Genomic DNA, 14,509 nt, shown 5'->3' with positions numbered 1-14,509 from the left:
AATTATTTTTGTAAAATCATGTTTTGTTATGTGACTGGCATTATCTAGACTTTAATTTCTATGAATGAATAGAATGAAAATGATATAAAATTACTTGCTTGCGGGGACTGCGTGTTCCGGCTCACACAAGGAAGGAGGGGGTGAAAGGGACAAAGTTTCTCTTCCTTGGAAATAGATTCTGAAGTGACCTCATCAAAGAAGACCAGCACCAAATGTACAAGAAATCCCTTAAACAATGTCAAAAGAGCCCAAAATAGAAAACTGCTACTGCCTTGAGACTCCATTATTGAAGGAATAAACTTGAAATCACAGAAGAGACAGGAAAAGGTTAAATGCCTCATGGAATCCTCAGGTACAAAACACAAACCAAATTGTGAATGAAATCAGAGCAGACAGTAAGAATTATAAAATTGATGTCATTATCCATCTGGAAAAAAGGTGTACTAGAAATAATGCCTCAGCAATACAATTTTCAGAAGTTCTATTTGCTCATGGTAAGGGAGAAGAGAGACTGCTAGTGATGGTGGGGGGACTGATAGAAGATATGAAAGAAGGGTGGTAGAAAGGAACAGATGGTAAAGGAGGGAGGGAAGGGTGGTGGTGGAAAGGAATGGAAAGCACAGTTACTTACCGTAACAGGTGTTATCCAGGGACAGCAGGCAGATATTCTCACATGTGGGTGACGTCATCCACGGAGCCCCGACGCGGACAGCTTTTCAAGCAAACTTGATTGAAGCTTTCAAGTTTGCTAGTGCTGCACCACGCATGTGTGTGCCTTCCTGATCCACTAGAGGGCGCATACCCTCCTCACGGTCCTCAGTTCAGATAGCTAGCAAAGAAGCCAACCCCGGGGAGGCGGGTGGGTTGTGAGAATATCTGCCTGCTGTCCCTGGATAAAACCTGTTACGGTAAGTAACTGTGCTTTATCCCAGGACAAGCAGGCAGCATATTCTCACATGTGGGTGACCTCCAAGCTAACCAAAAAGGGATGGAGGGAAGTTGGCAATCCAAGAAAACAGATTATACAAAACCGACTGGCCAAACCGGCCGTCGCTCCTGGACAGAGTATCCAGGCAGTAGTAGGTGAAAGTCTGAACCGAAGACCAAGTGGCAGCCTTGCCAAACTCCTCGACAGGCGTCGACCTGAGGAAAGCTACAGAGGCCGCCATCGCTCGGACTCTATGTCCTGTGACTCGACCATACAGTGCGAGACCCAGCCCGAGCATATGAAAAGGAAAAACAAGCAGCCAACCAGTTGGACAAGGGGCGCTTGGAAACTGGGCGTCCCGATCAATTAGGACGAAGGACAAAAAGAATGAGGAACCGTCCAAGGAGACTGATGTGCGTTGAAGACAAAAAACCAACGCCCTCTTACATTCAAGAGTGCGAAGCGCCACCTCGCCAGGAGACGAGTGGGGCTTCGGAAAAAAGACCGAAAGAACAATGGAAAGATCGCATGACCACCGTGTCATGAAGAAATACAGGAAAAGACGGGTCCGCAATCAGAGCTAACAGCTCGCCTATTCTGCGAGCAGACGTGAGAGCAACCAGGAATACCACCTGCCAGGTGAAGGAATTCAAAAGAGCTCCATCAAATGGAGATACCACCAATTGAGCCAGGAACACACAAAGATCCCAACCACCGGAGGGGCTTTGAGCGGAGGATGTACAATGAAGAGATACCTCATAAAGCGGGAAACCGTCGAAAGGACGGAGTCCCATTCATCGGCCGATGAAAGTCAGCAAATGCACAGAGGTCTCGAATAGATGTAGATGAGAGACCAGACCGAGACAAGGGCAACAAATAATCCAGCACCAAAGGCAAGGATGACAGAGAAAGAATCCATGCGGTGCTCAGCCCACCACTCAGCAATTCAGGCCCATATCTGGGAAAAGCCTTGCCGAGTGGAGATCCTTCGAGAGGGCTCGAGAACACCCCCACCGACTGAGAGAAATAGAAGGAGGGAGGCATGTTGCGAGGAACCAAGCTGATAAGTGTAGAGACTGCAGATTGGAATGCAACAGAAACCGTACCACTGAGACAGCAGAGACGGGAACATCGGTAGAAGCTGAGTCTCCCTGACACGCTGGAGGAACAGGGAGAACCATGGCTGCGAAGGCCACAGAGGAGCCATCAAGATCCTGGTGGCGCAGACCGACAGGAGGTGCATCAAAGACCCGAGATTTAGAGTAAAGGGAGGGAACGCATAGAACCCGCCCATTCCATCGAGAAGGAAGCATCCACCTCGATGCGAACTCGGTAGAACATCCTCGAGCAAAATCGCCCAGTGAGTGAGGGGTCAAGCGAACAGCACTACCAGTTGGGTTCCCCATCGAACAACCCCCTGCCGCAGAGTCTGAGAATGGAGCCACCATTCATGCGGCTTAAAAGGGCGACTCAACGCGTCCAGCAGACAATGCTGCACGCCTCGGAAATACACCGCCCCAAGAAAGAAGCAGTGATGTAACGCCCACTGCCATTGACAAAGGGCTTCCCTGCAAGGTGACAGGGAACCTCTACACCCTGGCTAGGTCACCGAATACATCGCCACCGAGATGTCGGGACGCACCAGGACCCCACTATCTTGCAACCAATACCCCGACAATTGCAAATGGCCTGGAGCTCCAGCAGATTGATGTGGCTGCGACAGTCCGCACCCGGCCAAGGACCCTGAGTCCGAAGGCCGTCGCCCATGCCGAGGAGTCCATCGGCAGAACCTTTTGATGCGGGAATACGAAGAGGTGGCCCACCAACGAAACAAGTGTGTCAAGGAGGGAGGCACCTCAATGTGCTGGGAAGCGGGATCCCGATCCTGCCATCACTAAGATGCTCGTGTCCAGCGGGGAACACGAAGATGAAACCAGGCGAACCTCGGGACATTCACCGTGGAGACCCCTGATCCCAAAAGGATCAGCATCAGCTCGGCCGAGGCCGAAGACCGCTGAGACACCAGCCGACACAAGCGCCGACCGGCAGCCTGCCGAGGCAGAGGCAGAAAAGACCGGAGGCGGACCGATGACAGAGGGCCTACCCTCCGGCATAAACAAACAAGGGCCTCCTGTGAGGCCGAGACAAAGATCCAGGTCCGCCCCGACGGATACCCGAGACTGGGGCGGGCTGAGTCAGACCCACTCCCGTACTAGAACTAGTGCAGGCCTCGAAGGGCCAGACCCAGATGGGAGGAAGGAAATGCCCGACCGACAGAAGGGAGGCTATACTCCCGGTGCGTAGACACGGAGACACCCCTCCCGAAGGGAGGGGAGGAATCCCCAGAAGGAGAGCCGCCCAGAGGCTATGCGAGAATAGACAAAAAGACGACCAGGAGTCGCCGAAGCCGGCGGCTAACCCCAACCCCGGCGCTGCAGCAGCTATTGCGGCTGCTGCGAAGGAGGCCGAGGTAACACAAGGAAGGTATCCGGAGGCCCCCTCCGGAGGAGTCCAAACCCCCGGGGCAGACGGGATTAAGCTGAAGGCGTCCCGATAGGTCGCGATCTGAGAGGCGGTTAGTGGCCACCGCAAGAGAGGCCTCAATAAGCGCTGAACTCACGCAAGTAAAAACGGCGAGACGAGCCTGGAGGCTCGGAACCTCAGCCACACTCGGCGCCAAGCGAGAGACCGCATGGCGGGAGCAATAGAACCGGAGCAGGGAGAGAGTCTGAACCCTCTCGAACCGGAGCCGGAGACGCCCAGGTGCAAACCCGCAGTCGACACCGAGGCCCAAAACCCAGCCGCTGCCGTGGGAGAAAGCCCCCAGCGACGTTGCTGCATCAAGCCACAGTCGACTTCGAAACACAAGGCCATAGTCAACCACAGGGCACAAAGCCCCAAGCGACGTCAAGTCACAAAGCCCCCGTCGACGGTACAAAGCCTCAGCAACGACGAGGCACAGGGCTCCAGCCGACGATGAGGCCCCGAGCCTCAGTCGACGTCGAGGCACAAGCCTCAGGCGACGTCGAAGCACAAGCGTCAAGGGACGCGGAGCACACGGCCGCAGCCGACGTCGAAGGCACAAAGCATCCGCCGAGACACCCAGCCTCCGTCGACGTCGAGACCTCAAGCCCCAGTCGACATTGAGGCAGAAAATCCAAGCACAAAGCCTTAGACGATGTCGAGGCACCCAGCCGCCTTCTACATCGAGGCGCAAGGCCTCAGGCGGCGAAGAGGCACAAGCCTCAGGCGACGTCGAAGCACAAGCGTCAAGGGGCGCGGAGCACACGGTCGCAGCCAGCCTCCGTCGACTTCGAGACCTCAAGCCCCAGTCAACATCGAGGCAGAAAATCCTGCACAAAGCCATAGACGCCTTCAAGGCACGAAGCCCCAGGCGGCGGCGAGGCACCAAGCCCCACGCGACGGCGCGGCACCAAGCCCCAGTCGACTGCGAGGCACGAAGCCCGGTCGACGTGGAGGCCCGCAACCTCATGCTACGTCGAGGCATGAAGCCTCCATCGACGTCGAGGCACGAAGCCTCCGTCGAGTTTGAGGCACGAAGCTCCAGTCGACGTCGAGGAACGAAGCTCCAGGCGATGTCGAGGCACATCGAGGGTCAGAAGGCAGCACCGTACCAATGAACTGGTAAGAAAGGAGCAGCAGTGTGCTCCATAAGGGCAACCTCGATCTGAGTATTCCCATGGAAGGAGGCACGCTCAGAAGGTCTCGTAGAGGCGGGCACGACTGCCCTCGATGCCTCAGTCGACGTCGAGGCACGAAGCCTCAGTCGACGTCGGGGCACGAAGCCCCAGTCAAGGTCAAGGCACGAAGCCTCAGTTGACGCCGAGGCACGAAGCCCGGTTGACGCCGAGGCACGAAGCCCCAGTCGACCTCGAGGCACGAAGCCCCAGTCGACGTCGAGGCACGAAGCCTCAGTCGACGTCGAGGCACTAAGCCTCAGTCGACGTCGAGGCATTAAGCCTCAGTTGACGCCGAGGCACGAAGCCCGGTCGACACCGAGACACGAAGCCCCAGTCGACGCCGAGGCACGAAGCCCCAGTCGACGTCGAGGCACGAAGCCTCAGTCGACGTACGAAGCCTCAGTCGACGTCGAGGCACGAAGCCGCAGTCGACGTCGAGGCACGAAGCCTCAGCCGACGTCGAGGCACGCAGCCTCAGACGACGTCGAGGCACGCAGCCTCAGACGACGTCGAGGCACGCAGCCTCAGACGACCTCGCGGCACGAAGCCACAGTCAACGTCGAGGCCCGAAGCCTCAGTCGACGTCGAGGTACGAAGCCTGTCGACGTCGAGGCACGAAGCCTCGATCGACGTCGAGGCACGAAGCCTCAGTCGACACTGATGTACGAAGCCTCAGTCGACACCGAGGCACGAAGCCTCAGTCGAAGTCGAGGCAGGAAACCCTCATCGACGTCGAGGCACGAAGCCTCAGTCGACGTCGAGGTACGAAGCCTGTCGACGTCGAGGCACGAAGCCTCGATCGACGTCGAGGCACGAAGCCTCGATCGACGTCGAGGCACGAAGCCTCAGTCGACACTGATGTACGAAGCCTCAGTCGACGCCGAGGCACGAAGCTCCAGCCGACGTCGAGGCACATCGAGGTTCCGAAGTCAGCACCGTACCCATGAACAGGTAAGAAAGGTGCAGCAGTGCGCTCCATAAGGGCAACCTCGATATGAGTATTCCCATGGGAGGAGGCACGCTTTGAAGGTCTCGTAGAGGCGGGCACGACTGCACTCGATGCCTGGAATGCCTGAGACTCAGCCGATGGCATTACCGAGGTAATGCAGCTAGAAGACAAAAAGAAAGCAAGAAGACTTACCAAGGATCGAAGCTACTCAGTCCGATTCCCACGAAGGAACAAGAGTCCCGGCCATCCTGCTCACACGAGGTGAGCCCAGAGAGAGGCCAGGGAAGAAGAAAATACAGCTGCAGCCAAATGAGGCCTAGCCGCATGGCTGAGGCCCAAGAAGGGCCGGCCGGATAGAAACACAATAAAAAGTCCTTTTTTTTTTTTTTTTTTGAAAACAAAGAAACACACGATCAAGTAACAGCGCACAGCGACTCCCTAACAAAATAAAGAAGCCGCGGTGCTAGAAAGGCACTTAAAGAACGGAGAGAAGAGAGACAGGGCTTTCTGGCTCCGCGAAAAACTAAGAACTGAGGACCATGAGGAGGGTATGCGCCCTCTAGTGGATCAGGAAGGCACACACATGTGTGGTGCAGCACTAGCAAACTTGAAAGCTTCAATCAAGTTTGCTTGAAAAGCTGTCTGCGTCGGGGCTCCGTGGATGACGTCACCCACATGTGAGAATATGCTGCCTGCTTGTCCTGGGATAACAGACATTGAAAGAGGGTAGAGAGGAACAAACCCTGAAAGGAAATGTGGAAGGCAGAGTGGGGAGAAGACGCTGGAAGGGAAGAAGACAGATGCCAGACTATGGGGGAGCGGAGGGAAGAAGATGGGTGCTAGACGGGGACGGTGACGGGGCGGTGAATGGGATGGCAGTGGCGGTGATGGGGCGGTGAAAGGGATGGCGGTGACGGTGACGGGGCGGTGAAGGGAACGGCGGTGACGGGGCGATGCAGAGGATGGTAGGCCGGGGACGGTGCAGTGACGGGGACAGATTTTTTCCCCGTGTCATTCTCTATTTAGGATGTATGAGAACAGACTGGGAACTCCCCTGACAGACAGCACTCAGGCCTTGCACTTAAATGCGGGTTAATTTTTGCATTTAATGTGGGTAAGTGTAAAACCTTATTACACTTTAGTAACTAGGTCTCTACATTTAGCCAATGTACGAACAGAGAAAATGTTATGTCTGGAAGAAGTCAAGAAATGGAACCCCCTGTTAAAATAGCTGTAAACATTTCACACTGGTAATTAAAATAAAACCACCTCAAAATGTAAGTAACACTGCCAGAAATAAATGTGAAAAGCTTTAGTACCTTACAATGTATTTTATAAAGACTTAATTGTTATTTTTTTTAATCAAAGGTCAAAACATACTTCATTATGCTGTCATGGTGGGCTGTAATATTAGCTCTAGGGCAGAACTGTAACACGCTTTCTTTGGCAACCTGGAGAAAAACAATAGCAATTAGCTAATATTTCCATTCTTTAAGCAAAATCTGACATGTACTTAAAGCTAAGATATTAAAATTCCAAACTATTAATGCGACAGTCGTATTTAAAAATTATTTTGGAACACAGTATCAAAAGCAAACAAGATGAGGGTGAGCCTCGTGGCTCAGAGGCAGTGTTGTGCACTGTTACATTTAGACTTGGGTTCAATCTGGCCCACAGCAGAGAATGACATGGGGACAAAATCTGTCCTTGTCCCCATTCCCGCATTTTGTCCTCACGCCATCCCTGTGGACTCTGCCTCATTTGCCCAAGCCTCGAACACTAATCTTACATTTAAATCTTTTTATTAAAGTATAAAAAGAGACAATATTCTGTACAACTGTTTATAAGTCACAAATAGTCTTCCATTTCAATCTGGTTTTGGTACAACCTCAAAGATTCAGTTGCCTATATTTTTACATCATCTGGGAAGGAAATTGGATTGTCTTTCATACATGGGTTTAGAAGAGAACCTAAACTGTGTAATGGATAAATGGCTAGAAATGTAAAAAAGGGAGACAACATTTTTTTCAGTTATATTAGTGAAAGAAGGAAGATGAAAAATGGAATTGTAAGACTGAAAGAAGCTATAACCCGCTCTGTGTAGAGTACTGAGGAAAAAGCAAACACTTCTGTTCTATGTTCATGGAAGAAAATCCTGGAGGACTGCAATTGGCTGGCACGAGTTACACGTGAGAATGGGATGAACCCAATGGATTTCTAATTAGAATATGAATGGTATAAATTGAAGAACCCAACACTTATGATTTTAAAGTGCTCAATGTTTGTGCAGATGAGTACAGAGCTTGCAGGGACAGGGTCAGAACAGGGATGGAGACAGATCCCACAGGGACAAATTTGTCCCCATGTCATTTTCTAGATACAAGCACGGCTGTGACTGAATTTTAACTATAAGAAGCAAAAATAAAACACTCTCCGATTTGCCAATCTGTCTTCCTATCATTAAATTGGTCTAATCCAGACATGGGCAACTCTGGTCCTCGAGGGTCGGAATCCAATCGGGTTTTCAGGATTTCTTCAATGAATATCGTTTAGAAAAGAAATAAAAACCACCCTATCAAAGAAATCCTTGAAGACAAACTAACACCGCAAGACTCATCCCAATTCTCTGAAGCAACTCGCTCTACTCTTCAATTCTTCTGGAAATGGCCAGATAACTTCTTTTGTAATCCGCCTTGAACCGCAAGGTATTGGCAGAATAGAAATCACTAATGTAATGTAATACGCATGAGATCTGTTTACATGCACTGCTTTCAATGAATATTCATCAGGGAAATCCTGAAAATCCGATTGGATTATGGCCCTCGAGGACCGGAGTTGCCCACCCCTGGTCTAATCTGCAATAAGTCCCACTGTACTGCTGTAATCTTAACTCTGTGTCTTGTAAGCCCAATTATTGTTTTCTATTTGACATTTCAATGTCCAGTCCTTATTTTCCTGCATAATGGACCAACATCTCAGGATACTGGCTTTGCCCAATTCTGTATCTGGTCACATAAGCTTCATGAAATACTCTTACCTGTGCTTTTGACCTCCCAACATGTTTCTTTTGAAATAAAAACTGCCTGTTGAGGTTGCTGACATCGATAGTATCCAGATCAATCTATGAATAAACAAAATGGCAATCATCTCAAGGGTTAAGCACTATACTTAGAAACAAAACCTTTTACTTGGTCTAAAACTAATTGGCGAATAGAGAATATTTTTAAAACGGCCAACAGTGCTTTTCCTGGCATAGTGGCATTTGTTTCAGGTTCTGCCAGAGAACATCTACCACTGTTTAAAGTAGTGGTTTCAAACTCGCGGCCCACCAGGTACTATTTTGAGGCCCTTGGTATGTTTATCATAATCACAAAAGTAAAATAAAAGTTTCTTGATAATATGTCTTTAGCCATAAATTACAATATTATTATTAAGACTTAGCCAAAAGGAAAGATTTATAAACTATAAAGAGTTTTACCTCATGCAAAATTGTCATTTATTTAATAAGACATTAACTATTTTTTCTGAGGCCCTCCAAGTACCTACAAATCCAAAATGTGGCCCTGAAAAGGGTTTGAGATTGAGACTGGTTTCACAGCAGTTCTTGGGTTTTCTTTTTTTTTTTTTTTTAATATTTTATTTATAAATTTTTCATTCTTACAATATTTTAATTGTACATAAAATCTTCAAATAATACATGAGAAATAGTGACTAGAAATAATTCATTTATCACATAAAATATATCCCTCCCATTTTTCCCAATACTTAAATCCATATATAATATAATATACATTCCCCTCCCTTCCCCATTCTAATATAATCTTATTGTGTTAATTTATTTATCAATTTTCTATTCTTACATCAATTAATTCATATATAATATAATGAATTATTTCATAACACTTATAGTTATAATCAATATATCATATCATAAATAATAAATCCTAAATTTATATAAGTCCCTCCCCATTCCTATATATTTATTACAAATGTGCTAAGCAATCTAATCAGTAGAATAATTAGTCAATGGTTTCCATATTTTCATAAAATTATGAAGATTCCCTTGTTGTAACGCTATTATTTTTTCCATTTTGTATATATGACAGACAGAGTTCCACCAGAATGTATAATTTAATTTGGTATAGTCCTTCCAGTTTTGAGTTATTTGTTGCATGGCGACTCCTGTCAATATTAATAGTAGCTTATTATTATCTGTTGAGATCGGACTCTGAGTTCTCATTGCAGTGCCAAATAGTATGGTGTCATATGAGAGTCCTACATGATTTTCTAATAATTTATTAATTTGGGGCCAAATTAAATTCCAAAAGGCATTTACACAGGGTTTTCTGAGTAATCAGCTTATACAATTTAGCCTTGTTCTTAAAGTTACATATGCAATACATCTGATCAAGAATCATTTTGGAATTCTGAAAACAACTCCAAAGCCAAATTGTTCATAACCAAAACACAGACATACTGTGCAGTACTACTGAGAGCAAAATGATCGAGCTAAATAACATAATGCATTCTTATAGCTTAAGAAAATTATGAATGCTTCTTTTCTCAATCTAGTGCTCACAATGAGGTGGATGTTTACTTTTAGTTAACAAAACAAGCTGGAGAATTACAAATCCCCAAAATTCAATATGCCTTTTAAACAGCTCTCATGGATCTTCTATTCCAATGTTTTCTACCCCAATGCTAGAGGCACAACTCAGTCAGGTTGTTACGATAAAACAACAAATATACATCAGAGCTTTGCATATACAGTATTTGCATAGGGGGATATTTTAAAATTGGCACCTAAACTTAGGTACCTAATTAAGAAATGCCATTTAAAACGGCAAAAAATGGTAAAAATAAAAGGAACCGAATTCACACCTACTAAACGCTTTATGTTGCTTTAACATCACTATGGGCGTGGCTAATGCTGGAATTTGCATTAGGCACAATTCATGGCAAATAGGTGCAGGAAATGTAGGCTTGTAAAACCCTGGCTTATATTTCCGGCGCCTATCTATCCCAGATGCGCAATTCTCTCTATGGCGCCACTGCGTGACTGACACATGATTGGTGGCTGCTTTTTAGGTAGCTACCCGATATCAGTGCTGCACAGAAAAACCAGGCCATCTGGTTCTGCGTATCTGCTGTTTATCAAGTAGTTATTACATATATCCTGGCAACTGATAGCAAGACACCCTAATAACTTCAATGGAAACAAAGGGCTCATCCTAAACAAAGCTTTGCAACTGATCATCAAAAAAGAATTCACTGCAAAAAGAACTGGGGCTGAGGACAAACAGCATTTTCCCCCTCCCAAAGTTTTAGAATAGGGCTATTCTTATGTTCTTATGACCTACAAAACTTCCTCCCCCCCAATTTGAGTAAGAAATGTCCCAATGAACTTCCAGCTTCATTCCCGCCAGAATTTAAGAGTCATGTCCCACGGACTTTCCTGCAAAAAATTCAAATTTGTTTTCCCGCCAAAATTCAAAAACTTTTGACCAATGGACTTTCCCGCCTCGATTTCCTTCTGAAATCAGCTTAAAAGCCAGCTATATATATCATATATGTATAGACAAACTGCAGAACCCACAGCATACCCTGAAGAAAGCCACAGAGCGATGGCTGAAACATCGGTTACACGTTTCAGACACGGCAAGCCCTAGATAACTGCAACAATTATCCTGAAAATCAGATTGGTCTAGAATAGGGTTGAAGTCACATCCCAGATAATTCAGATATATTTTAATATACCACTCTTCCTGACACCATAACAGAGTGGTTTATAAATTTAAAAACTCACAGGTAGAAAGGAACGCTATTTCAATAAAGGAAATGAGAAAATATCAGCAAAGAAAGTGGCAGTGTTAGTGTACTCCAAAACCATTCATTTGTTGAAACAGGTACATTTTCAAGGCTGCCTTAAATTTGAGAAAGGAGATTTCTATGTGCAGGAATAATGGCATAGAAATGACAGACACAACACAGAAAAACCATGATGGTGGGTGGGCAAGGCAAATAGGAGTTATACTGTATGTAAACAGCCATCATGAAATGAACAAAGTATCCTGAGAGAGGAATGTGCTGTCATAAAAGAAGATATGTACATACCAAAAATCTATTTATGTCCTATTCTATACATACACTTATATGTTATATACTAGCATAAGTTTAAAAAATATTGAATGTTATTGCACAACTTGGTTTATTTTGATAAGAATCTTAACTTCTTCAGACAATTCAGAACAACTTTCTAAGAATTAACCTGCATGCACATTTTTACCGTATATATCCATATACAGTACTTGTATGAACGTGGAGGGGCATAATCAAAAGAAATATCCAAGTCCAATTCGGACGTATGGTGTTAGACGCCCAAAGTCGCAGTGGTAAAATGTCCATTTTTGAAAAATACATCTAGAATATATATATATATATATATATATATATATATATATATATATATATATATATATTTTTTTTTTTTTTTTTAATTGTTTATCTGGACGTCCAAGCCACTGATCATCCAGACCGCCAGTATGTTTATCTTTATACCACATTTTCGAACAAAAATTTGTCCAAGTCCCAAACGCCAGGTGGTTTGACATGTACGTAATAAGCAGATTTCGGCTGGATATGGTTATGCAGTACAAATTCATAACCTATTGTATTACTCCAATTCTATCTTTCCAGAACAACTGAACAATAGGACACGTCCACCAAATATAATAGCAGCTGCCAGGCATCCACATTGCCTCCAACATAATGATGAACCTGTTTTAAAGATCTTTTGAATTCACTCTGGGGTATAGTACCTACCACCTATCAAAAATTTTGAAACCATTTTTCACTACCCTGCTGGAATTGACACCTTCAGTAGTTGGTGGCACATTTGATGGTTGTGAAAGATCATACATACATGGTACATGGAACATAATGCAGAATAGTTTGAATGTAGTTCTTACATTTACAGGTAGCTGGATACAAAATCAATTTTTTTTTTAGTCTGAAGATCAATCTAAAAAACTACTCTTTATTAGCCTACTCAAAAACTCTCTTTATTAGCCATATAACAAGAAAAGATCATCTTACAGAATGAATATTATTTTCTCCCTTTGTTCATACAGGTCCAGGGTGGGGAGGGAATATGTTATGATTTATTATGCTTAAGTACAACTGTTGGGTATAAGGGAGGGATATTTGATGCAAGTTAAACTTTGATGGTATATTAATTGATGTTAAAGTATAAAACGATTGAATCTTATGTTACACTTGTTGAGCGTTTGAAAAATGAATAAAGACTTGAAAAAAAAGAAAAGATCATCTTCTATTATTGGTTGGGTGGGGAGGGTTGGTTGGTAACGTTTTTGTTTCCTTACATATACTTAAACATGGAAGGAAGCGATCTACCCTGGTTCTTGAAAATAACTGGCTGGCTCCTACATTTTTTTAACCGTTTTTCTATCCCTACCACTTCCTATTTACATTCCTTGGACGCCATCCTTACCAGGCACTCTGGCAGGGCTGCCTGGGTCGTACCTAGCCCCCTTCCCAAGGCAATCTAGGAAAGGGAAACGTAAAACTATTTTAAATAGAAGAGCTTTGAGCAGAGCAATCTGGGCTCTAGACAGGATCTCCTCCACCGATTTCATCCTTCACGTACAGCAGCCCCGAGCGGCTGGAAACATCCCGGGATAAGGCCGGAGAGGCACCAAGGAAAACAAAGGCACCGCTGGCGCCCCAGCCAGCCCCTCTCTCTCCAAACCCTCAGACACACTGACCCGCTGGCCGGGACATCGGCCGCCCCCTCCCCAAGGCCTAACCCTCTCTCCGGGCCCGGACTCCCTCGCGGCCGATCTCCTTACCACGTCCAGGCTGGTGAAGCCCGTTAGCACCAGGTTCTTGAGCAACTCGCAGCCGATGCCCCCGGCTCCCACCACCAGCACCCGGCCACGGGAGACGGCGTCTGCCAGCTCCCCGCGAAGAGACCCGGACAAGGCCATGGCTCGCGCCGGCGCCTTCCCTTCTTCTCCCGGGGAGAGCGCGAGCGACAGGAAGGCGGGCTCCACCGCGCGGAGCGCCGGAACCACGAGCAAGAGCGCGGCTGCCCCCGAGCCTCGGGGAAAGAAACGTCCCGCCGCTTTCGCTGCAGCGCCTCCTCCCGGCCTGGAGCAAAAGTGACGAAAATCACAGACACCCTCCCCCCTCCCCGGGCGTAAACGTAGATGGAACGTTGGGAGGCAAAAAACGGTTCACGCGAATCAGCATGCGCACGAACTGAACTGATTAAAATGAGCTGGGGCAACCTTTTGGCTGTACTGTATTGGGGACGTTTTATTAATTACAAATCCCCCTCCCCCCCCATAAAAAAACAACAAACCTAAGCTTGAACACGTGGAGGGGGCATAATCAAAACATACGTCTAAGTCCGATATAGAGGTGGTGCTAAACGCCCAAAGTCTGCAGTGGGGAAAATACCCTCTTTTCGAAAAATAAGTCTAGAATATTTTTCCATGAAAATGGTCTATCTGGGCATCCAGGCCATTGGGTCGCCCAGACTGCCAGGATATCTATCTTTATACCACATTTTTGACCAAAATTTTGTCCAAGTCCCAAACGCTTAAAACAAGAATATTTGCACATGGGAGGGGCCAATCTTATAATGGACTGGCTACCCTGACATGGCAACAGTGCTGTGGGGCACTGCTGTGAATTTCCTATAAAGGGTGCCCAGTAGAGAATTGCACAGGAACAGGGACAATAGGAATCTCATGGAACCTGTGGGAGCCCACGGGGTTGGAAGTAGCTCGAGGGACTCGATATTAGAGCTGATGTCAGAGGGAAGGTTTCGGGCCAGCCACATGCAGGTCCCGTGACCCTGTGAAGAAGTGTGGCTGGAAGGCAGAAAGGAGGCAACCAACGTGGATG

The 14,509-nt window shown here is 46.8% G+C and overlaps 1 protein-coding gene across 1 annotated transcript in view; it reads right to left on the bottom strand.

Moving 5' to 3' along the window:
* UBA2 (ubiquitin like modifier activating enzyme 2) overlaps nt 1-13,815 on the bottom strand; it is a 120,210-nt gene extending 106,395 nt beyond the window's left edge. Inside the window, exons 1-3 of the mRNA XM_033941971.1 lie at nt 13,447-13,815; nt 8,616-8,699; nt 6,959-7,029 (exon numbers count right to left, since the gene is read on the bottom strand). Of these exons, the coding sequence (XP_033797862.1) occupies nt 6,959-7,029; nt 8,616-8,699; nt 13,447-13,584 (293 nt within the window). The 5' untranslated portion in view covers nt 13,585-13,815. The remainder of the gene's footprint in view (nt 1-6,958; nt 7,030-8,615; nt 8,700-13,446) is intronic.
* Nucleotides 13,816-14,509: the final 694 nt, after the last annotated feature.

The sequence above is a fragment of the Geotrypetes seraphini genome, chromosome 4 (assembly GCF_902459505.1).
Source record: "Geotrypetes seraphini chromosome 4, aGeoSer1.1, whole genome shotgun sequence".
NCBI classification, from domain to species: Eukaryota; Metazoa; Chordata; class Amphibia; order Gymnophiona; family Dermophiidae; genus Geotrypetes; species Geotrypetes seraphini.
This window is presented reverse-complemented; position numbering and strand designations above follow the sequence as displayed.